Raw genomic sequence first — 25,507 nt, forward strand, 5'->3', positions numbered from 1 at the left:
GAGGAAACGTTCGCTGTACGTCCTCTTTAAAACATCAGCGTGACATTACTTGTGAAAACTCCAATTCACTGAGGAGCAGCTTTAATAACCTGATGAGACAAACCTTTTGCCTTGATGCGCTACATCATTTGACACAGCTGATCTTTGATGCGCTCTGTGATGCTGAGCCAAAAGTTACTAAATTTTGCATCAGTGGAGTCAACACATCTAGCCTTTTTATCTATTCATTTATTTTAGCAGGCAGTATGCAAAGGGACTACGGGACTGAGATTCAGATTCACTCGCTCGCAGCCTGTGATGCAGCTGCAGCAGCAGGCCGCGGGTCTGTTGTGCCGCACTGACAGCACACCTCGAAATCCAGCTCCACCGTTTAGATTATTCCCATCTGGCTCCGCTCCTCCGTGGAAACAGTGGGGGTGTGCAATATGACAGAGCTCCTGCCAATAATAAAGCATTAGCATATTGAACTGATAAAAGTGTCAATCACAGATTACTCCCCCATCTATTATTATTTTTTTCTTCTTCTTCCTCTTCTTCCCACTGTTTTCCTTATCTATAAGCTCCGGCAGCACACGGCTTCACATTCATTCCAATAAAGCCGACAAAATGGAAAATAATGAAAAATAAAAGATCTCAAAAGAAAAAAAAAAACACTCCATGGTGTTCTTGTGGGAGCTCCTGGGATTTATGTGTGGAACTTCTGTCACAACGCAGTGGCAACAAGCTTTTAAATATAAATATATCACAAAGATGAGACCTCTCTCTGTGTGTCTGTGTGGGTGAATTAAACGCTGCTGATCACAAGTTTTTTTATTTTTAAAAGTGTCACGGATTTGCCATGTTTCCTTTCGTTCCTGTATTCTTATTTATTTTTCAATCCCGGTGTGATCACGTCCACTCTTCACAGCGTGTACAAAAATACTCTTCATAATTAAAAAAAAAAAAAAAAGTGTCTTCTGCACTAAAAGAAAACTAAAAGTTGCTTCACATTCATTCCAACGGCACCATCCTCCGCTCTCATGCTGCCTTTGAAAACGACTGATTGGAAAAGACGAGCAGCCAGAGGCAGCACCCCCACCTCCTCCTCCTCCCTCCCTCCTTCCCTCCCTCACCCCCCTGTCCTCGCTCTCCTCATCCATCCATCCACGCTTCCTCCTCTCCTCTCCTCTCCTCTCCTCTCCTCTCCTCTGCTCTGCTGCTGGATGGTGCGTTCCAGGAGCGCACGCAGGACGGCACCGGGGGCTTCCCTTTTCCGTCTGATGGAGACGGGCTGAGGAGGTGGAGGAGGAGGAGAGACCATCAGGTCCGGTCGGCAGAGCCCACCTCTCGAGGACCCTGCGAGGAAGGACTTCCCGCTCCCCCCGCTGCCGCGAGAGCCGGAGGAGCGGACGCGACACAGGGGAGCGAGAGGGGAGACACCGGAGGTAACGGGGCCATCAGTAACCTGTTGTTTGTGTGTTTGTGTTGATCATCATGAGGGGAGGACGAGCGGTGGTCGCGGGCGTTGCAGACAAAAACACGAGGACGGATTTCCCCCTCCTTGTCTTAAGAAAGCGACATTTTGAAGCTTGTTGGACTTGATTGGAGGTCGTTTTTAATGATGGTTTTTGGAGAAGAATAACAGAGAGAGCAGCTGTGTGCGTCCTCGCAGCTGTACCGTCGTGTTTTCGCCTCTAATTAACCGCCGTTTATCATCAGCACGCGAGCCTGTGTAGTAACACGTGAGCTTAATTGATTTGGAATTTACGCATTTTAAACCAAACATCTGGTTTGACCCAGATGTGTGTTTGCACATAAAGGTGCGAAAGTGCTCTTTTGTCAGTCTTCATGTTCATTTTTTATTTTTATTTTATCCCGTAAGTGAGCTTTAGAAACTGCACTGTGATATTATAGACCGCAATTCAATTATGGCTCTGTGACTGGAGCCTTTTTAATTTAACCGAGGAGGGCCGAGAGCGCCTCCCCGAGGCTGGACACGGAACCCCCGCAGAGACCACAGTGAATCTGGCTTTATGATTTTATTTTTTTTATTTTGATTTTTTTCAAACAAGCTCGCAATTCAATAAGCAGCTCTTCCACTGTTTTCGTCTCTGGCAGTAGGGAAGGCCGTGTTTAATCACCTGTTCCTCCGCATCAGCATCAGGATGAGCGCAGAGATGATAACCTTCTTACATCATCTCCTCCTGCCACTTTCCACACAGCTGCGGGTTTAAAATAGGATCTCAGCTCTCGGCTCTGAAAAAAACAACAACAAGACAGCAGTTCCTCTCCGAGTGGTTGAAATGTGGCTCTCAGGTCATCAGAGGCCACACGGTGGACGAGCTGAACTGTGTGGCAGCTCTGTGGAAGCACACAATAGGCGAGCTCTCCGTCTGTGTTTGCATATGGAGCAGTGTCAATACTCATTTCTATTGATCGAGCTGGCAATAATAACATTTTACTCAACAGTTGCTCCCTGTTGACTGCAGTTAATGAAAGCAGGCTATTGAGCCGTGTGTCAGCTGCTGTAGTGACAGAAGGGAGAATACGCTGTCAGCCATGTTTGGTAGAGATGGTGCATGACAGAGCTGAACGCGATGGATCAGTTAGACGTCTGATCCACAGAGACATGATCAATTAACTATTCTTATCATTGATTCTTGATATTTTCAATTATGTGAATGCAAATGGAATACAAGCGACTATGACGTAACATCTGCCAAGGCCCAACAGTCCCCTTTTGTGGTCACTCGTTAGGCTTAAATTCTGAACATAACTGGTTTAAATCAAAATTTAAAAAAAATTATAGATATCTGTCGTCAGGACTGGGAGCTAATCAAACAAAATATCCAATGAGGAAGAGGCATGCATGACTTAACATCGGTCATTTGTTGTTGCATGTAACACCCGGCCCTACTGATCCCATCCCACGTAGACAGTTGTCTTGCAATCTTCAACCAGAATGATTTCAATGGGAATTTAAGAATGTTGTCATTGAAAACATACAGTATCTTCAGATATCAGCCACTGTAACAGAACTGATTTTTTTTTTCATTAAGAACCATGAAATATTTCTCGAGAGACTGAAGGCAATATCTAAAAATGCCTAGACATGCCTTGCAATGTCAAAGGAAGTGACAGAAAACTACACGATCCATCCCTTTATCCCGATCTGACCCAGAAGATAATGGGGTCTATTCTAGGCTGAGAGAAATCCTGCATCCGAGTTTCGTGGAAATCTGTTCAGCAGTTTTTGTGTAATTCTGCTCACAAACCAACCAACTGCTAGAAATGTATGTTTTGTTTTTTCTTAGAATGAGCTTTTTCTGTCCACAGAGGTAGCAGGTCCTGAATCGGCCATGTTTCTACGGTAGCCCAGAATGATCAAACCAAGCACCACTTGCTCTAGAGAGGTCTTTTACATTTTTGGTGTTTTTAGTGGCTGCTGTATTCTTCTTCATCCTCTGAAGGGGAGGGCGAGACGATGACAGTAAATGGTACACCCTGGACCTCTTAATCTTAGCTGCATCAATAGATGCGTCATGATAAATGTAATCATTATCACACGCTGTTGGTTTTTATTGGTTACCTCCACGTTGAATTTCCCAGAATGAAATGGCTTTAAGTCAGCTGATTTATTTAAAAAGACTTCATTGTTCAGCTTTCTGGCTCATTACCCTTTATACTACAAGTCTTACTCAAACAGATGACTCATCTCAATACTGTTATGTATGCCATAGGGCTGCACATGACAATTACTGTAATTATCAATGAATATGACGACTTTTTGTGTTTAGTCAGGGAAATAGTGTAATATACCCATCACAGTTTCCCCAAGCCCAAAATGAAGTCTTCAGGTTGCTTGTTGTGTCCGAATTACAATTCAAAATATGTAATATGCAAAGTTATTAAATACGAACGAACAGAACATTCTCACGTAGAAGTAAATGTTTTGTTAATTTCATCATCAGCAGTACAGTTGAATGATATTCTATCAGCTGACTAATAGATTTCCTCCTCTCTTTTCTGCACTGCTCAGTGATATATGTTGTATATTGCAGTGCCTGTTTATTGAATGCAGAGCTGCATTCTCTCTCACCTTGTCTGTCACCCAGTCATGCATCCTTTGTCACTCTGTTCCTCCCATTTAATATGCCTCTCACACGCACAAACACTTCACACAGCCAGCTATGTTTCTTTGGGGTGTCTAACCTTGACTCTCGTCACTTTTACCGAGACAGATTGTTTCTTTTTTTAATCTCCCTCCGTCTTTTACATTTTGATTCTGCTTCTGCGTCTGTTTCCCCCGCAGATCCTCCATCATCTGAAGGTCTCCTGCCTCTCTCCCACTGTGTGTCACTGCCATTGTTTTTTAAAATGCACGCTCACAACATTGTGTAGCTTGCGGTGTCTAGTGAAGTGTGTAGCTCGTGTGTGTGTGTATTTGTGTGCATACTTCAGTCGCAAAGATGGGCTCAGTGGGAGCGGAGCGCCGCAGGCCCACGCCGGTCCAGACGCCTGAGGAGAGGGATGTGTGGAGGGATGGAGGAGGAAGAGCTGGATGGAGGGATGGAGGGAGGGAGGGCTGGAGAGAGGGAAGAGAGAGCGGCGTGGTGCAGAGCTACAGCTTCGACTCGTACCAGCTGGAGGAGGAGGAGATCAGTAAAGATGCCCCGGAGCGAGGAGTGCTGGCTCTGTCCGAGCCCGGTGAGGGAGTTTCTATTCACACTGTGTGTGTGTGTGTGTGTGTGTGTGTGTGTGTGTGTACTGGTTTTATAAATAGACAGACACACACAAGGACAGAAGGAAGGAAAGAGAACAACAACAACAATTTACCAAAGTGAAAAACAAATCCCACACAGATATGGATGTAGATAGATAGATAGATAGATAGATAGATAGATAGATAGATAGATAGATAGATAGATAGATAGATAGATAGATAGCACCAAAACAGCTCATAGTGTCACTTCAGGTTGTTTTCCATGGGTTGAGGCTGAGGTTGTTAGCCATTGCTTACAGTCCCATATGTGATTTAGCCTCAACAACAACTGAACCCTTGACAAAGAAACAGCTAATGCTAGCTAGCCGCTCTCATTCAGGCAATATAATGCTGGTCTTACGCTGATGACTCAGCAGGTGTAGAAATTATCTGAACAAAAAGTCATGTCTAAACTCGTGGGAACCAGCGCTAACATTAGCATGCTAAGATAACAATCACTTGCCTCTGCAGTTTCCCACAGCTCCATGGCAGATTTTAGCTACTTTCAGCTCATTGTTTTGGTTTTCCTGAGCTGCAACTTCATTGCATTGCTGAAAACCCCTACCTATACATTGTGCTCTACCCTTGGAGCAGCACACAGCTGACAGTCACAGTTAGTGACTAGCCTAGCTGGTGAACACAGTTGAAAGCTACAGAGTCAGATATATCCCTTAGGAGTGGTTAGTGGGCTGATAGTATCAGGTGATATTGGCCTTTCATAGATGTATCAGTATCGGCGTATGTATTGTCCAAACAATAATGTGTAAACATGTGAGAACCAGCGCTAACATTAGCACGCTAGGATAACCTGTCTTATTTTTCAGGTGGAAGTTAGTCAGCCTAGTTTGCTAGTTCTACCTTTTTGTGAGTGTTGTAAAGGGACTGACAGACAGCTGGTGAGAATACGACCTGATACAAAAACAAAGCCGTGGGTGCTTCTGTTGAAAAAGGAGTGGTGCGCAGCGCTCTCCTAGCAACACCCGTGTTTAAATGTCAGTCAGCAGCCACCATGCGAAACACCCACCCGGAGGTTTGAAGCCATTATTTCCATAATTACGTCCATAAATGGTTTTATCTTCTGTCGAAAAGGCGGAAAATTACAGACAATAGCTGCGTTAATGTTTGTGTGTTCTTACTGTGAAGTGAGGAGAATTCACATGCTTTGAAAGCTCTACTTTCAAAACATCCCAGGAAAAACCATCAGAGAACCAGTCACACATTGGCATGTTTTTACATACTGTCATTTTAATAAGAAACATAAGTCAGGCTGGATCATATTAAAGATGTGTTTTCAGCATCTTTGTAGACAGTGTGGGGGGCTGAGAGATCAAAACACAGACAGAATGAGAGAAGTGTATGTAAAAACAGGATGCAGGCCTTGTTAACAGCAAATTGCTGTGTTGCCTGGATACTCAGGTTGCACAAAGGGCATGTTAATCAGATCACAAGTGACCAAGGATGCACGGCGAGGGCCCTCTCTCCTCTCTCTGCCTCTCCATCCTTTGGCTCCTTCTCTCTTTCTGCGGTACACCGTCAGTCTTCGTATCTCAGCATACAGACAACAACACAGGGTTCTCCACAGAGACTGAACAGAAGTGAAGAGGCAGAGACTGAATTAATCCTAGACTATCTTTATTGTTCTGCATGTACAGGCAACAATCTTGTGGTTAAATTAAGGGACAGTATGAGGGGGTCAGAAAAGGGAAAAGGCGGTGTAAGACAGGAGTAGGATGTTTGATTTCAGCGTTCCCTTGCTTTATAGTCACACAAACATTGTGCCATTCAGCCTTCAAAACATGTTGAAAGGGAACTCATTATGCTGTTACAGATACACATTCAGTCAGATTTTGCATCAGGTTTGAGGCAGAATAAGCCCGACACTGGGGAAATCGAAATATGGCCAAAGGTTATTCATTAACTAGCTGTAGTTTAAAGCTGTTACCCATCTTTGAGGGTAAATAATTCTCAGTAAGACACTGATATCAAAGAGTGACATGAAAAAACATCCTCCACAAGCTCTGTATTTTAAAAAAACAATTTGTCCCCCAATTATATTATCAATATGAACTTTAAAGACAAAATGTGTAACATTTCCACGTTGAAATGTGTAAAAATTTGGTTGTAGTAGTTGAGTAGTTGAGTTGGGTATTCACATTCTTTCAAATATTTGCAACAATGTTCAGACCTAGAGGAATCAGTCATTTCATTCATGGTAGCTGTGCGCTACATTTTGCCACTTGTTATGTTTAGAGAGTGAGGAAGGAAGTCCACCAACATGACTTAACATAATGTGAATATCATTTTATTACATTACCTTTGATAATCGCATCAGTCGCGTCAGATTTTGGTTCTGGTTTTCATCTACAACGGTGGTTTGTTTGAGACAACGGCTCCCATGATCCCTCACTACTTCATCAAACTACATCTTTGGTTTTGATTGAGAGATTCCTAAAGGCAGAAATGATGTACTGTCTGTTTAAGGGAAGGGTTTTTAAAAAAACGTGAATAAACCTGTGGAGGATCTGGCTTTCCTCGCTCCTCACACATCCATATAGTTTTTGTACAGTCCCTCAATGCGAACGTCAGAAAGGCAAAAATCAATCATAAAACGCCTCCAAACTGTCAAAATTTGTGCAGCCTCTGCTCTGTCACACGTTGTGGGCGGTGCTGAGCCTTCATTGGATTTTCAGTTAATGAGGTTTGAGATTCTGCAGGCGGTGATCTTTCCTTCCGTCTTTGCAGCCATGGTAATGCTCGACGCTCATGCTAACTCCACAGTTTGCTTCATTCTGAGCAATCCTGCTGCTGAAAGCCTGAACTGCTTCACTTCCTTTACTTACCCCAGAAAAAAAATAAATAAATAAAGCCACCAGAACAGCAGAAAAGGGAAAACTTCCAGGAGCTGTGTTGTGTATGCACTGCCACTGCATATATGGTTAAAAAAAATCTGGTTTTATTTATAAGAAAATGATGTAAAATTGCAGAAGAGCTAAGTGCAAGTTATAACTCCCACGGCAGACAAATATGAAAATAATTTATCAGCCCCTGTTACCATAATAATAAATTACATAAACATCAAGAAATAAAACAGTCACAGATTCATGTTTTCTTACCCCCTGTTCGTCATCAGTAAAATATAAATGCCCAGAAATGGTTAGGAGCCGTTAATAGTTGGCTCACAGGATTAGAAAAAGGATTATGAGCAGTTATATAAAGAAGCTACACATCACCCTTTAACCATTAAACTGACTCAGCTGCGGAACACAAAAGTCCAGCTTTCAGCTGAAACCACTCGGGCAGCTAGTCCACCATCAGCACTTTCTCTGATCAATTTAACCAGCAACACAACGGGAACGAGGTCCTGCGCTGCGTTAGCTGCTCCATCAGTGGCGTCGCTGCTGCCCCCACAGCTCCATTCGTCCTGATTAGCGTTAATGAAGATCGAATGAGTCGGCTCCAGACCTAATTCAGATGTTTTGAAGTCAGTTTTTTTTTTTCATCCCCACTGTTGTGTAAAATTGTCTAACCCTTCTCTCCCTCTCTCTCTCTTCCCGCTCAGACTTTGAGGAGCCGATCCCTGACGACCGTTACCATGGCATCTACTTTGCAATGCTGTTGGCTGGGGTGGGCTTCCTGCTTCCCTACAACAGTTTCATCACTGATGTGGACTACCTGCACCACAAGTTTAAAGGTATGAATATGGAGGAGTAGAGTGGACAGAGGACATTCATTTTACAGACACATCCATACCCAGCTCCCAGGAATCATTGCTCTCGTGTGTGTGTGTGTGTGTGTGTGCGTGTGCGTGTGCGTGTGTGTGTGTGTGTGTGTGTGTGTGTGTGTGTGTGTGTGTGTGTGTTTCAGGGACGTCCATCGTGTTCGACATGAGTCTGACGTATATCCTGGTAGCTCTGTTGGCTGTCATCCTCAACAACGTGCTGGTGGAGAGACTAAGCATGCACACCAGAATCACCGTGGGTAAGTCGGGCAGGAAGCCGCTCACAGAGGGAGCTCTAATTGTGAACAATTTCTCGTTCCGGCAACTTGTGCTGTTGCTCATTTATTAATGGCCCTCTGGGAACCTCAAGGCTGACAAGACAGCATAAAGAGGAAGAGAAAAACACACTCCGCCATAATTCTCCCGTGGTTTTTAATGCGTAAAATGTTTCAAACAAACTTTGCCAGAGACTGTGAATTCACGAGGGTGCCGTCTTTCCAGAGTGTGGGTATTTTTCTTTTCCTTCCCTTTTTTTTCTTTGAACTTTTTCAAATCTTGTGTCATCTCCAGCCTTATAAACATGTTGAAATGGGACTTATTACGCTATATAAGAGACGCATTCAGCTTGTGAAAGAACAAGCCTGACACTGGGGAAATCTGAATATGGCCAGTGTAAATATTCCTCAGCAAGATGCTGTGATATCAGAGAGTAACATGAAAACATTCAAGATGCTCAACCTGCCCCAGCGTGAAAAATATTTTTGAGCAAAACTGAAAAAAAAAAAAACCCTTTAAAAATGTATGTTCCCAGAGGAAAATGTTTGATAGCTCTACACGTATATGGCGTGTAAGAGCAAGGTTCCACTATCGTACCCGCCGCGGCTTAAAATAGCTCCTCTTGGATCCTTGAGGAAATGTCTTTTGAAGTGTGTTGTCTGCTCGAGAGCTTGTCTCTGGAGCTAATAAACTCGGGATCGGACTCCAGATGAAAGCCATACTTTCCGCACGTCTGGCCTGTCAAAAATATGGTCAGTCATGCAGTCAGAACGTGGCCTGGTTTAGTGGATTGTCCTCACTGTCTGTCTGTCTGTCTCTTTCTCTGCAGGTTACATCTTCGCTCTGGGGCCGTTGGTCTTTGTCAGTGTGTTTGATGTGTGGCTGGCCAAGTTCACCACCAGGCAGGCATACATCATTAACCTTGTGTCCGTGGGAGTGGTGGCCTTCGGATGCACAGGTACTACTAATAACAGTGGCACCGGCCCAGCGCCAAACAGCTGACAGACAAAGTTAGCGTCTAGCTGGTGGACATGATAATGAAAGAGTCGGATGTTTCCCTCAGGAGTAGAGCCCCGATCAGCTGGTATTGGCCAATCACAGATGAGTCAGTATTGGCGTATTTGTTGTCCGATATGGGCCGATATGAACAACATCTGGAGATTATAATGCAGAAAAAGATGCTTTGAGTGATGCATGAATATTACATTTCTAATGAAGGTAATTGTTTTAATGTGCTCATGTCTTTTGGGACAGTAATGTAACTGTACAACAACTTGCGTTTTGTTCGGCTTAGACGTTATTGTACTACGATGCACCTCTTGTAAAAATACATCCAGAGTGTATTAGAAAATGTTGGGGCTTTTGTTGTTCCAATGAAATATCAATCACAGCTGTCAAACAAACAAGCAACAGTGACAGGGCAAACACAGTCGAGGCTTCAGCCCTCAGCTGCTGCTAATGTCTTGCATACACTGAGCCGGTCTCCCTGTTGTTACTGCGAGTGTGAACACAGAGCCTGTCAGCCAGCAGCAGCGGAGCAGTTTAATTAGCTCAGGTCCAGAGGTCAGTCAGCTTTGCTTGAGCGCCGTGTGGAGGTTCAGGAAGCTGTGCTTCCAAATAAATGGTGTTGTTACAATGTTGACTGTTGGGCACTGATAACCGCTTCCTCTTCCCTCCCCAGTGCAGCAGTCCAGTTTCTATGGTTACATGGGGATGCTGCCCAAGAGGTACACACAGGGGGTGATGACTGGAGAGAGTGAGTATGCACACAAAAATGCCCCTGCTTTCATTTCTCCATGTATTTCTCACTTTTACCTTTTCTCATCACTTCATCTGTCTTAATCTCCTCTTTTATTCCCACCCAGGTACAGCGGGGGTGATCATCTCGCTGTCTCGCATCTTCACCAAGCTGCTGATCAACGACGAGAGGAGGAACACGCTCATCTTCTTCCTCGTCTCCATCAGCATGGAGATGCTCTGCTTCTTGCTTCACCTGCTGGTGCGCCGCTCCCGATTCGTCCGCTACTACACCAGCCACACCCCGGGCAAAGGTCCGGGCAAGTGTCACGACCCGCGGGACAACGGGGCCGGATACCGCGTTCACCATGATGTCACCGCAGAGGAAGTAAGATTTGTAAGTTTGTGGGCAGGATCCTGACTACAGTCAGTTTACTGAACATTTATTTTTAGTCATGTCACTAGTCTGGCTCAATACTGGTTTGTCAGTTGGTGGGCTCCTCCTCTCCTGTGGTCCAGACAGATATTTTTATTATGAATTGCTCTGAAATTTTGTAGAGACATTTACAATTCTTGGAGGATGAATCCAACGGACTTTAGTAATCCTTTCCCTTTTCTTCTAGCATCACCATGAGGGTCACATTATGCTTTTAATGTCTTAACATTAATACCAACATTCATGTCTCCATCATGATGAATTGTAATAATGTTAGAGTCCAACTCAAGTCCAAAATGTTTTTTTCTTCTTATTCCAACAGTTGAATATTTGAGCATCACTGTGTAAATGGTGTCTGTGCAGAGTTGGACAGAGTGCTGCTTAAAGTGCACAGTTTTTCTGTGTTCATCGAAAATTGGATTTCAAGAGGCGTACCTTTAAACACGATTTGTTACATAACAAATAGTTTGGGAGGCAATCTCAGCAAACGCAAGTGTGATGTGGAAACCAAACACTGTGCATGGACTTAACAGTGATGTCGGAGACATGTTGTGAATATTATGATATTATAACACATAGGAATATATATTCATGTATACAGGATTTTTTGATGAGGGAGGAGAGGGTGTCACGTTAAGGATTTTAAAGTTGCAAAACCATACAATTTTAAGTATGCCTTAAAACATCTGTGGAGGGGATCATCCCCTTTTTGTCTTGCCCCGTAATCAGGTCAAAATTTAAAGGTGTTCAGCATCTACATGTCACATTTCATCACCTTCTTTTGTTGCATTCAAGTTACAACTGCGCTGTTGTGCACTAGCCAACGTTATCACCGCTAGCTAGCCAACATGAACGTTCCTCTTGTTGCTATAGCAATCTAACTTTAACGTTGCTAAGGCTAGCTACTAGCTAACGGTAGGGCAGTAATGGTACGGTATCGTAACTCGACCATTCCTTAGGGTTTTTTTTTCACAAACTGGCAACTACCAAGACTCTTTAACACCACTGAAACACAGATACCATGTGATACCAATGCAGTTGTGCTATTGGCTGACAGACCTTGTTAGATGATAGAACCAACTGTCAGTTTTCTTACACAGAGATAAACAAAACAATCATTTGGCTCCATACAAGCACATATTGACTTAATTTTAGCATGCTAGCTAATTTAATGTGGATGTTGAGTATTAAGCACCCCTGTGTGTAAGAACAGCCTCAGAGAACCTCTTGCATGACTCACCATCCATGTCCAAAAACTCTCTAATTACATTACAGTGCACTGTATTCCACCTCCATTATTTTATTTTAGTGGTCCACCTCTGAAAATCCATCATCCATTCCCCCATTAGCATCCATTTAGCTGCAGCTTACTGCGTATAGTTTGTACACGTGGAGGAGCTGATTCCGTACAGTTTCTCGTACATGTTTCATTCATTAAAGCCTTCATAAATGTTGCACCAACAAACTGTTTCTGAACCAAGACTGGGAGGTCTCTAAACCGTGGTGTCATGCAACTCCCATTTCCTTGTTGGTTTCTGTGAACAGTGAGCGCCACTCGCCTGATTCAGCCCGGCTGTGTTCACGAAGATTGAGGGCTGTGTGCGTTTTTAAAATGCAGTATCATTTATTTAAGATGCGTGCTGCCTTTTTGGCTACCACTCAGAAAGAGAAATATTGATGGAGGAAGAGAAAGAGATTTTTGGGAGGGGTTAGTAGGGTTGAAGTACGTGGAGGTAGAGAGTTGTTATGCAGGCAGAGAAAATGAAGACAGATGGAGTTTCAGAGAGGAAGGGAGAGGTTGAGGCCTCCAGCGAACAGAGAGAAAATGAGAGTCACGACACTGGGAGGATAAAACGGTTGGGAGAAAACTGGTGAGGCAAAAGAGGTGAAACAGGATGGGGGAGGGAGACAGAGGCGGCCGGGGGGAGAAAGCGTGAGGGATCATCACAGAAATTAGAGTTAAAACAGACGGAGAGCAAGAAAGGAATGAAAGGATCAGTCATGGCAAAGAGAGAACGAAACGACAGAAGAGAAGGTGAAGCAGCACTTTGTAGCCTGAAGATATGGAGAGGATCATCAGACCGTGTGTGTGTATCATGTGGTGCGTGTGTTTTTGTGTGTGTGTGTGTGTTCAGAGCCAACAAAGGGCGACACATCACCTCAGGCTCTCATCTTTTCATGAGTGCACGTTTGTGTTTGAGCGCCATTACGCAAAAGACAAGCGCGCGAGGGAAGTCGTCCCCCCAGTGTTCTACAGTGATGTGCGCGTGTGTGTTGGTGTGTGTTTGTGTGTTTGTGGATCTGAGTCTGGGGGCTGATTCAGGCAGCTCTTTGTTCTGGTTGCCGGGGGAAACCGAGGCAGCACTCTATATTATGAGATAATCAAGAGGAGTAGTGCCTGCTGGCCCGCGAGTCCCTCTAATCAACTAATGGATTGGAGTGTGTGTGTGTGTGTGTGTGTGTGTGTGTGTGTGTGTGTGTGTGTGTGCATGTGTGCTTGTGCGTATTTAAAGTGCCGTGTGTTTGGACAGAGACATATGAAGAAGGATGTGTCTATGTGTCTTTACGTTTTGATAAAGATGAAATGTTTGTAGACGTGTGTGTGTGTGTGTGTGTGTGTGTGTGTGTGTGTGTGTGTGTGTGTGTGCGTGCGTGTGTGTGTTTGTGTGTGGGATGATCTGCAGTCTCATCATTACGTCAACCTGCAGCCACTTACAGCCATCCTCATAAAAAGCTGATGTCATGGAGCCAGGAATCCATTATGAGTGGAGAAAAAAAAAGCTTAAAAAGTACAAACCATTGCAAGAGAATATGATTATTTACTGCGTGATGGCTACCTCTAGTGTTGTCTTAATGAACTGTTCGTGTCCTTTAAAAAGCCTTGAAATTTGTTTTCAAAATATTGAATATCTCTGTGTCTTTCTCAGGGAAATGGTGGGACAGGACCGCCCTCCGCAGAGGAAAGCGTCGAGGACATCGCGGGTGGGACGTACGTGCGATTCGACGCCCCGAAAGCCAAGATAAGGAAAAGCTGGCCCGGCGTCCGCGGTACTCTCTTTTTTTAATCCCGTGTACTCACTGCTCAATTACCCTCTGACTCTCACAGATGGATTTGAAATTTAAATGCATCCCCTGGTGATTACAGGGAGGAGGGGCGGAGGCTCTCAGTGAATTAACCTGCTCAAGAGGGAGTTTTTTTAAACATCAACCTGTCTGTGTCTCCTCCAACCAGACATGATCCTGCATCGCTACGTGGTGTCCCGCGTGATCTGGGCCTACATGCTGTCTATAGCAGTGACCTACAGCATCACTCTGTGTCTGTTCCCCGGCCTGGAGTCAGAGATAAAAAACCCCACCTTAGGAGAATGGCTCCCAATCCTCATCATGGCCACCTTCAACATGTCGGACTTTGTTGGCAAGGTGAGATGAATGGCCTTTTTGAATGGAAAACGTGTGTATGTACTGTGTTGTGTAGATGTGTAGTTCTAACCTGCTCGCCCCACCCTGTCTCATAGTAACACTTTGTATCTCAAGAAGCCAGTTTCAGCCCGGAGATACACAACAGTCACAGTCCTTACGTTTCACAAGCTTAGCTCGACGTCACAGATGATCAAAATCAACTCTGAAATTAAATACTCTTTCATCTATGTTGCCGGATGTGATTTTAGAGACAAATGGTATGGTTATGCTAACTAACAATGGCTGCTCTAAAGTCCCCGCACACCCATGGTGAACACACAGATCTGTGTGGGCGTGTACCAACTGTGTTTGATTGACATGTCCTTGACTGTCTTTGTTGCACCTGTCTCTTTCCTGTTAACACACAGAGTCCCGTGACTTCATGTAATTCCCAGCACTCCTCCACCCGACCTCAACCTGATCTGATTTAATCAGCCGTAAAAAATAAAGAGTGCCAAACCTACAGATGAATACAAAATGCAGGTTTCTTTCAGTATGGTGTTTACGTTTACAAAATCACACCCTTAGAAACCTTTTTGACCTTCAGGTGTTCCATAAATGTTATACAATACGTTCTCAGTCGGCAGGTCCTATGTTTTATAAAAGTGATGGTATAGCTTCGGATGAATTCTCTTTGATTCTAAAAATAGAATGAAAGAGAATTGATATAGAAAATCCTGTGCTGGGTTCTCCAGTTTGGTTTCAAAGACAAAGTTAAAGCAGCTATAATCAATATTTCCATTTCAACAGTGGATCACAAGACTGCACGTATATGATACATGTCAGCTCCCCTTGGCTTTCTAGTGAGTGGTAGCTCATTGTTTTAACCACAGTTTTACAGTTTTGATTAATTCCCATGGCTGTAATAGTATCTTTGTCCTTGGCTTCAGCAGACAGTTATATGTGAAAAAGCTTTAAAAAGCCACTCTCACAGTACCTGCTCAGCTTCAAATAGTAGATAGACACAGTCAGTGACAAGGTGCTGAACATAGCAAAGCATTTAGCAGCTACTTACCAAATATTTCCCTCAGGAGTCACTAGAGACCTAACACATTTGTTTGTTCATTCACTCAAACCTTCATTTAAACTTGAATTTACAATGACATCCATATACAGACCAAAAACAGACTCAGAAGAGGGTTGATATTAGACTTTAATTGATCAGGTACCCAGACAACTGGACCGCTGGATGTGTGAAAAGGCATCTCTGTGCAAACAGAGTCACCACATCCATTAACAGGGTTGGAAAATGTCAGCGTTGTGTTCACTGCTTGTTTCCGCTGCCCTCATGTGGCGAAAGAAAAACAAATTTAAGAATTGCACAATGAAGCCGGAGGTTCCTCAATAACAGAAGTTAAATCATTGTTATTTTCTTCATTTATATACATACATATCTGCCAAATAATAGATAATGATTACATTTGTCATCCTGGTTCACTAAAAATGTTGGTGTACCAAAAATATCCATAAGCATACAGCGTGATTGATAATCAGTTGTAGAGTAATTTTAGTGTGAGTTATCTGTAATTAAAAACAGCTAACTGATTTTTTCTTACCTCAAAATTCAGTCCAGTTTGGGTAGTCCTTTTCATCCCTTCCCCAAAAAATGCATACAACCCCCCCAAACTCCACCAAGAAGGTAGTGGAAGCTAGTCTGCTCCGTGAGAGAAGTCTGTAAATCACTCACTGCTGCTTGCAAAACTTAAAGGACCCTTGTTGTTGAAAGTGAGATATCCATTTTTTTTTTTTTTTTTTTATTACGTAGCAGGTCTCGATGCTATATAGATAGGAGGAAAGTATCATAAGGAACATTCAGTTCACAGAAAAACTGAAAGCTACTTATGATACCTTGAAACTCAGAAACTGTGCCTTCAAACGAGCCATCGGAACTTCTGTAAGGGTGTGATGTCACAACACCCTCAGTCGTGCCACTAAGATGGCCCTGGTTGCAAATGCAAACATGATGGGCATGCACCCTGCTCAAGCCTGTGAGAGCTGACCAATCAGAGCAGACTGGGTTTTTTGGGGGGAGGGGAGTCTTAAAGACACAGGGACTAAAACTGAGCGTTCAGTCAGAGGGTGAATAGAGGTGCTGCAGCATTGGACAGCATTAGAAAACAAATGTGTTCCCTAAAAATTAAAAACATGTAAACATTTTCTAAGAGACACCTAAAATAAGAGTATGAACCTTTAAGTGAGTTTAATACGGTACCTTTCAACTCTGTGAGCGCATTGTAATTACTGAAGGCGACTCGGATGAACATTTTAACATTCTGATTGGATTAACTGGATTTCGGAGGTCTGACAATAAGAGGACAGGGTCTAGAGGTCTTTCTAAAGAATGAATCAAATTGAAATTATAAAAAGTGAGGCAGACATAAATAGGATTTTGAACAGCGAGGAGGGCGTGCAACCAACTCCATCCCCCCGTGGAAATCATGCTGTTGCATTCAAGTGTAAGATACACTTGTAATAATGGGATGTCAACATCCATCATTTTGTTGCTGCTACCTCGTCTTTTATGTTCTGTCAAAATTCAAGTAGTTTTTGACAGAAAATATGGTAATGACCCTATTTCATTTCACACTTACTGAGATCCTGGGATTTTATTGTACGTCAAGCTTGTCAGCACTTAAGAAGCCGAAAAGTGACAAAGTCACACTCTAACACAGCAGCTGACCTTGTGAGATTGTTAAAGGAGTCACTCCATTTATTAAACCTGAGCGCAGGATGGGGGGGAGAAAAGCCTGGTTTATTTTTGGATAATTGCACTTAGCTCAAAGGCTTTATCTGAATATTCAGAAATGAAACCCTTATCTGGTGTCCTCAAGTCATTATTTTGACTTTGAAGGGAAAAAAGTTAGCTGAATGAAAGTTATTCTGATTTTATTCTTTGAATTTTTGTTCTCATGGCAAATTTAGCATTTTGTTGAAACGAGGGGAAGAAGATAAGAAGACGAATTAGATTGAAAGTAGGGAAGAAAAATTAAGGTAGCTTAAGGGCTGAACAATAACAAAGAAAAAAATGTTTCTGTGGCATTTTAACTTATTGTTGCTCTCTGACATGTGCCATCAGCAACTAGTAGACCAAAGGAGAATAACTGCAGAATGTGGACTTATGCTAAGAAAAGTGCACATTTCATTTAAACTATTTAACTAAAACCTTACGCATTCATAAGAAAGCAGAAGAGGATGTAACCCCCAGCATCACTAAAGCACCCCCCTGCTCTTTCCTCAGATCCTGGCAGCTCTGCCGTACGACTGGTCTGGAGGCCGCCTGCTCTTCTTCTCCTGTCTGAGGGTGGTCTTCATCCCCCTGTTCGTCATGTGCGTGTACCCGGCCAGCGCTCCAACCCTGTCACACCCCGCCTGGCCCTGTCTCTTCTCTCTCCTCATGGGAGTCACCAACGGCTACTTTGGGTCAGTGCCGATGATCCAAGCTGCTGGCAAAGTGCCGCCTGAACAGAGGGAGCTGGCAGGTGAGACCTCTTCCCCTTGAGGGAAAAATATGTGTAGCGTAAGGAAACGCTGAAAAGATTTTGATTGCTTTGTCACCTTATAATTTAGCTTTCACTGCTTCCACCTTCTCAAATTCGAGAATGTGTAGCACTCTTGGTTTGTCAGATGAAGCATTCTAAAGACGTTGTTTTGGGTGGCTACATTTTTAACGGGCATTTTCATTATTTTCTGACATTTTACAAACAAATATTTCATTGTGTTTTTCTATTCTATTATTTTGCAACTTTCTTTAGGTTTTCGATTGTATGTTGTAACAGCATTGGGTTAGAACAAAAAACAAAAAAAGGGTTTCGGCTTACATGGTTCGTCCCCACAAACATGGAACTGGAGATTGGTTTGATTTCTCCTGAAAAATATCTAAATATCCAGGAACATAAAATGCCAGTTCTGGTGACTGGGCTGGTTTACCCCTCCACCAACTTTACAGCTCTTAGGGAGTACTTTAGCATAAAAACAGTGGCTCCAAACACCAGCTGCATGTAATCTGATGAATTGCTCAGTGGCCAAATAGCATTGTGGGTAATGTAGGCACAAGGTTTTGAGAAGCAGTAAACTGATCTAGCACTCCTTTTAACTCAGAATAAACAGTTTAAAAACACATGATCAAAATCAACACAGAAACGTCTTGTTCCTTCATGCATTCCTCTTCCTTTTTGAAACCTGACGCCTACATTAACCACAATGCAACTCAGAGGCAATTTATCAGACATGCCACAAGAGGCTTTATACTACCTTTTCACATGTGCAGAGGCACTCCTCAAGACCAGCAGACACACTTTAATTAATCTGTCAAATTTTCAGAGTTACCGTTTAAGATAGCAAAGTTAAGCTAACTGGCTGCTGGCAGTAGCTTCAGGATTATTGTGCAAACATGAGAGCGATATCATTCTTATCATCTAACTCTCAACAAGAGCTTAAATCAGAGTTTAAAAACACACTGTACGGTAACTGCAACTTGTAGTTTGTGTTTACTGCCAATTAACAAATATTAGCATGCTAATGCGCTTAGTTAGAATAATGAACACGGTAAACAGTATAACTTCAATAAGGTACAACATGTTAGCATTGTCATTCTGAGCATGTAAGACTGCTGACGTTAGCATTTAGCTGCTGCAACTAAGTCTGACAGAGCTGCTAACGTAGCTGCTTAGTCTCGTTACCATCTCACGCTTTCTGTCCCAGGGGTGTCTTTTGTTAACACCATTCACCTTGAATAAGCTAGCTCTTTATTCTCTGTCTGTATCAGCTCCACAGTCACTGTCTGCTCCCTGTGTCTCTCTCCAGGGAACACCATGACGGTCTCCTATATGACAGGCTTGATGGTGGGCTCGGCGGTGGCGTACGCGGCTTACAGCTTCACCGCTCCCGGATCAGGCGCGCGCTTATCCACACTCAGCATGCACACACATGCAAATGGTACTGGGTATTGAATGTCCTCATACAATAAAACACACACACATAGATGTACACACACACACTCACACACACACACCTGCAGCCATTTTCACACATAAGAGCCCGGTCAGAAGGGGCAGCGCAGACTCGAGTCCAGCTACAGAGGACAAGAAGACATCTGTAAAAAGTGTTAAAAGGGTCTTGTTTATACTCTGAGAGACATGCTCTGATTTGGCACATTGGATAAAGAAGACAAAGAAATTGGACTGAGTAGTGGAGAAAATTATGTTAGACAGTAAAAAAAAAAAAAACGTAGCAGACTTCTCCACTCTCTCACTCTCCAGCCAGGCAGTCCAGTGACCTTCAAATGTCTCGCCTCTGATGTGATGAACTTTTCCCCGGAGCTGAAGAACGGAAGCTCAGCGGGCCAACAAGAAGCCCTTTGGGTGTCTCTACAGTGAAATTATCGTCTGCATGCGTGTGCGAACAGATGGGCTGACATTTGTACAGTGTAAAGTCAAGTGATGTTTTGCTGCAGGGGACGAAGGGGACCTTGTGTCACAGGTCGCCCACAGTATGTTGCGTTTCATGACTCCTCAGAACTGTTGGTACTCAGAAAAGAGAGGTGAGCAGATCAGCGTGGAGTTTTCTAGATCAGCTGTTCGCTCATTATCATTGCCTCTGACGAAAATACTGTCAGAATATTTGGACGGTGAGTTACAGCCATGGTGATTTGATTCAGCTAATGTTACTGAAATCTGCACCAAAAGCAACTTAAAGGGAACCCCATTTAATTTACAGTTGAACATGAGCTAGCACACGTTCAGGTCCTGTAATGTGACACATTTATGGGTATAATGGAATATGTGGACTTAGCATAATTATGAGAGGGATGTAAATCATTCAGCTGAGCCCCAAACACCTCTGACCCATAACATTACTACGCTAGCTGCTGTGACCCACAAGCCAATGTTAGCAAGTCATCCAAAATAACATTTGATTAGATACATTTATGTACATGGCTGAAATGTTTTATAGGACGAGAAAAGAGAGGGATTTAACATTTAACATATCAGCGGTGAGCAGTTAAAGGGTAATTCCACCAACTGTACACATTAAAGTGTGTTTACAGGTCTTGGGGAGCACTCCTGCGTATGTGAAAGTAGTGTAAAGCCTTTTGTGGCTCCAGAGGAAGCTGAATGTAGTCTTTTAATTGCCTCCAGTGAAAGTTGCATTGTGGGTAATGTACGCTACAAATATGTTGGATTCAACATATACAGTATCAAAACAAATGGTCAAGCTATTCAGCAGCTTCAGAGGTATCAACCTTTTTATTTGATTAATTTTTCTTGCTTTTTCAAAACCTGTTGCCTACATTACCCACAATGCAACTTAGTGAAATCTTTCCAGTCCATCTTCAGCTAATGTAAATTGGCAAAGCTCCAGTCTTGTATACATATTAATTTCAAATTACAAAAAGCATCATGAGCCTTATAATGATGAACCTCCATGGGGTCACTATGATTCTCTGCATTAGCAGCTGCTTCCCCCTGTTGTTTGTGTTTCCAGTAATGCTAAAAGAAGACGAGAGTAATAAGAATCTTCACATCCCTTCCTGCTCCTTCTGATGGCTGTAAAGAGAACAAAACGCTGGTTGGCTGTGTGTTGCAGTTGTTTTTTTTAATAGTTTGTGTCGCCTCTGGGTCCCTCTGAACGGTATCTGTGTGTAACATGTAATGATGTGGGATATTATGGGGAAAAACAAAAATAGTGCCAAAAAGTCTGACCAGTGTCCGTAGCTGAGAAAACAGTGAATGTATAAAAAAAAAAGTTTAACAGGATAAAAAAATGTAAATACACAGAATGAAATCCACTCAAGGCAGTGAAGAGCTCTTACTTTATTCATGCGGAAGCCTCTGGAATATATCAGATTCATATTTTTTGTAGCTAGTAGAGGCGATCCGGAAAGCAACTATTGCCTTTATTCTGTCAACACAGCACTGAGCAGCTTCCACAGCCTCTTAGTCCCTCCACATTTCTTGTTGGATTTGATTAAATTTTCAGCGATAAAGAGGATCTCCTGCCACATCAGAGTTCAGAGCTGATACATTATGAAGAAAGCCCAGCCTTGGTGTGGAAAACGGCATGAAGTGCACTACATTATGTAGGTGACGGCTCAAATGGAGCCTAATGCGGCGCTGTTTGAAGAATGGTTGGGTGCCATTTGGGAGCTGACCTCATTACTGTATGTATGTCCCGCTGTGCTGACGGTGCTATATTGCCCGAGGCCTGTGTCCTCTCAGCGAGCTGCTAGATTTGAAGGTGTTTTTAGTTATTTTTGGTCAGATGCGTCATAAAGGACATGGAAAGTCACTTTCCATCTCTCGCTCTTCAGTGAATGGACAGTCCATTTTGCACAAAATTGCATCTTTATGTTGAATCCAACCCTTCATGCTAGTTTAAAGGATCAGTGCACCCACACTTGAAAATTCAGCCATTATCAATCAAACTCATGTTGATCAAAAAGGCAAGTGAAGTAGTCCACAAAACATTTCTGGAGCTTTACATTAAAAGAGCGTTGCGGCATTCTCCCAAACAACTGAAGTAGATGGGGACGATAAAAACAACCCAAAAAATCACAAAGTGACTCCAAACAGTTCAACCTGTGCAAAGTCTCCAGAAGTCCTGAGATCCCAAATTGATTTGAATGGACGACACCCAACTACCTTGGAGGGGCTATGTGCTAACACTTATAGCTTAGCAGCTACAGTGAAAATTAGGCTTTAAAACAGGTGTAAATAACTTGTGTAGATAGTGAATTTTCATGTCTGGGTGAACTGTGAGAGTTTGATGAGAAGATGGAGATAACTCATATTTGTACGGTATGAAGCTACAGGTTGCAGATGGTTGTTAGCTTAGCTCAAAGAATGCTAGCCTAGCTCAGTCTAAATCCACCAACACCTTAAAAGTTAATACATTCACATATTATATCTCTCACTTTAGTTATTTGTGAGCTTTAGAAGTGCTGATAGCTGGATTTTGATACAGTCGGACAGAGCTAGCCCAGCTGTTCCCCCCCTTTTCATTCTTTATGCTAAGCTAAGCTAACCAGCTGCTGCTCTAGCTTTGTACTTACTGTGACAAGAGTTGTATCAATCCTCTCATCTGACCCTCAGCATGATGAGACCAAACATATTGCCTAAAATAACTAGTAGTTCACTGCAGTGGTAGTTGATGTATAAAACAATGAGGTATCCTAAGCAGGCTGTCCTGTCATGACACCGGTGTTATTTTTTTAAACCAGCACATTCGTCTGCCAGTGCAATAAATAGTTAAAGCTTCACCGTAGAGAATGATTCATGCAGAGTTTGACCTTAATGACATTCTGATCTGTTTAAAACTGACATTATAAAATCCTGACCTACTGCTCGCTCCGTATTTTTTTCCGCTGCCGACGAATCATTTATCATTTGAGAACATATTTCTGGCATTAGCTGACACTCTCGTCCGGAGCGACTTATGATGAGTTTAACAGGATAAGCTTCCTCAAAATGAGATCACCGAAAAAACATCGAACCAAAGGGCAGAGCCGAGGCACTCCAACAGAATCTCCACGCGAGAGAAGTGTCACGAAACGCATGGAACGAGCGGCAGAGGGAATGTTTGGATAGCAATTAGAGTGAACTAGAGCAGAGAGGAGAGACACTAATGAGGCGAGGTTTTCACCTCTGATGGGAGTTGGAAAGCAACTACGGAGTTTGAAGGTTATTCCACCGCTGGGGCACAAAGTTTGCTCTCCATTTTGAGTTGAGCGTGCAGCTGCATGTAAAAGTCACTGACCTGTTTTTTTTTTTTTTTTTAATCTTTAACTACATTTTATCTCATAATAATCCTCATCATCGCAGTCAGATATGTGTCAGTTTGCCGTTTGACTTCCAGTTTCTAGTTTTTTAATCTGCCACAGACTTCATCAGAATTTTGTCGGAAACCATCTCTGATAATTTTAGACTCAACCCTCATGTGACTGCACACTGTGAAATATCAGGATGGTGTGAAAGATAGCATATGGACTCTACTCTGTTTATTTGTATATATCTACAGCAACAAGATACTTTGGAAGTTTTGTTGCTTCTCAATAAGCAGTTAAATTTGGCCCTTTCTGTGGGAGTCGGATCAGTTTTAAATTCAAAATATGTGCATATATCAAAAGGATTCGACAACCAAACAGACCTGCCTGTTTCAGGAGTGGGAGGACAATTATCTTTAGCTGCATCAACAAGGATGGAGATAATTCAACAATCTGAATAAATGATATTCTTTGATTAAAGGTGCAAAATGTAAGAATCCTAAACCCCTAGAACAACAAACAAATAGGCACAGCCTCAGTGCTACAGAGTAAGCGCTCACTGCTGCTGACTGTGGCTCCTGTTAGCTATTTAGCTCAGTTAGCCGTGCAGCTAGTGGTTCCAACTGGGTAGCTGGAAGGGGTATTCAGAAGAGGTACGGGCTGGGACTAGCTGGGTAGCATGCTAACTTCAGTAGACATCTCTGCAACACATTACATCAAAGTAATGTAAATTACGTGATAACCCTAATTTATATGGATTTTGTTGATGAGCTTAGTTAATTCTTAAATTCTTACACATTGCACCTTTAATGCAACTAATACCAAAACATGCTCATTTGTTAGAGTAAGCCCAAAACTCACCAACCATGTGAACTGAATTGTTGTTTTAATGTAAATATGTTCAATCAGCGTTGTCCCATCATCAGAGCTTAATAAAACAGTTGTTTACAGCTTTCTCCGTTGCCTCTCTTTCAGCGTGTTGTTGCCGTTTCTGCAGTGACGTGTGTTTACATGGAAGGAGGCGAGGCTTTATCTTCCTACATCTTACGATTTAGATCAGGGCTCATCTGTGACTGTCAAAACAGGAAGCAACCGCGTGTAGTCAGTCAGTTTTTATCCTGTTGAAACGGCTGTGAGCGGAGCAGATCTGCACCGCAAAACCTCACATCTCACAAAATCTTATTCCTCTGAGCTTTTTTTTTTTTTTTTTAACAAACACAGCCCTCATTATAAACGTTTGATCACCGTATTACTGAGAGTTATCTGGGTCTGTGTGAAACATGAAAGTGTTTGATCTCTGAGCTTGTTTTTTTTTTCCACCATTAGTGAGCAGGTTGCACCGGCCAAGAAGTCATGCATCCTGTTTTTCATCCTGCTGAAGTGTCCTTGAGCAAGAATCCGGCTGCTCTCTCCCTGCAGGGTGCCCAGTTAAAAATGAAATGTATTGACTGTGTCCATCCAGCAGAGAGAGCTGCAGCCCAGAGAACAACGTCAAGGACTGCGCAGAAAGAGGACTTGAGGTCCAAATGGACACTACTGCTGTGCAGCGTCTGTATCAGTGATCAGAGGCTGTGTCTTTTCCTCAGCCTCCAGAGGATGAAGGGAAAAGCTTTGAATAAAGTGAAATTCTCCTTTTCTAACCTTTCTGTCACAGCACAGCATCTGTAAGCAGAACACAACCACGCAAGGCCGGACAACAATAACATTTTCTGTCTTGTTCAGTGTTAAACAGGTCAAAGTGTTCTGGTGGAGCTGCTTCTCTTGTCTCTGTGTGTGTGTGTGTGTGTGTGTGTGTGTGTGTGTGTGTGGACCTACCAATGAATATCTGGCTGTTTGTCTGTGTGCATTTCTGCCTGTGTGTATTCATGTGTGTGTGTGTGTGTGTGTGTGTGTGTGTGTGTGTGTGTGCACGCGCGCTAATTTTGGATATGGCTGCAGGGAAAGAAAGTCTCTGGTGTGTGACTGAGCAACTGATCATTAGTCATTCTGCTCCACATACTGTAGAGAGGAGGAGGAGGAGGAGGAGGAGGAGGAAGGTGGAAAGGGAGAGGAAGAGTAGTCTGCTTTACACTGCGTCTTAATTTTAATGGTGCCGTGTTTCGAAGGTTGCCATATGCTTTTCAAATGTACTTTAGATATTCAGTATATCTCACTTGCAGAACCATCTGTGAGGATGAAATGAGTGTTTTGTTTTGTTTTTTTGCCATAAATCAGCATAGCTTTGTGCCATAAACCATCACTTCTGTTATCAACTTGTTTGTCTGCATAAATACAGGACAGCTATTGATGTGAAAGTGCTGCATGTGGAATTTTCACATCGTTAAATGATGTTCCTCTTCCAAATTCTATGAAGAAGGGAGGAAGTGAGAACACATCCGG

At 43.0% G+C, this 25,507-nt stretch overlaps 1 protein-coding gene and 1 long non-coding RNA gene across 4 annotated transcripts; one reads left to right on the forward strand and one right to left on the reverse strand.

Annotated features, from left to right (window-relative positions):
* The first annotated feature begins 1,026 nt into the window (after positions 1–1,026).
* On the forward strand, positions 1,027–24,743 carry slc29a4 (solute carrier family 29 member 4). Of its 3 annotated transcripts, none has more exons than XM_037089718.1 (12): positions 1,027–1,424; positions 4,292–4,686; positions 8,301–8,432; positions 8,606–8,719; positions 9,565–9,693; positions 10,417–10,491; positions 10,601–10,860; positions 13,836–13,956; positions 14,141–14,328; positions 17,606–17,846; positions 19,171–19,302; positions 24,455–24,743. In XM_037089718.1, the coding sequence occupies exons 2-12, from the start codon at positions 4,449–4,451 to the stop codon at positions 24,505–24,507; spliced, it is 1,683 nt and encodes a 560-aa protein (XP_036945613.1). In that variant the 5' UTR covers positions 1,027–1,424; positions 4,292–4,448; the 3' UTR covers positions 24,508–24,743. The 3 variants fall into 3 exon arrangements, with proteins under 3 accessions (XP_036945613.1, XP_036945612.1, XP_036945614.1); XM_037089717.1 differs by having other exon boundaries at positions 1,028–1,424; positions 10,601–10,869; positions 24,455–24,741; XM_037089719.1 differs by lacking the exon at positions 24,455–24,743 and having other exon boundaries at positions 1,031–1,424; positions 10,601–10,869; positions 19,171–24,084.
* Positions 15,503–18,342, reverse strand: LOC119014491. The gene is made up of 2 exons (XR_005072982.1): positions 18,186–18,342; positions 15,503–17,861 (listed from the first exon to the last, which is right to left on the reverse strand). It is a non-coding gene; the product is annotated as an uncharacterized LOC119014491 (long non-coding RNA).
* Positions 24,744–25,507: the final 764 nt, after the last annotated feature.

Source organism: Acanthopagrus latus, chromosome 23 (assembly GCF_904848185.1).
Source record: "Acanthopagrus latus isolate v.2019 chromosome 23, fAcaLat1.1, whole genome shotgun sequence".
Classification (NCBI taxonomy): Eukaryota; Metazoa; Chordata; class Actinopteri; order Spariformes; family Sparidae; genus Acanthopagrus; species Acanthopagrus latus.

Bases quoted from the DNA above. Each gene is read 5' to 3' on its own strand.
- slc29a4 (XM_037089717.1), top strand. From the start codon at position 4,449: ATGGGCTCAGTGGGAGCGGAGCGCCGCAGGCCCACGCCGGTCCAGACG. The intron at 13,957-14,140 runs GTACTCTCTTTT...TCCTCCAACCAG, and splicing joins AAGCTGGCCCGGCGTCCGCG to ACATGATCCTGCATCGCTAC. The intron at 19,303-24,454 runs GTACTGGGTATT...TTCCACCATTAG, and splicing joins CATGCACACACATGCAAATG to TGAGCAGGTTGCACCGGCCA.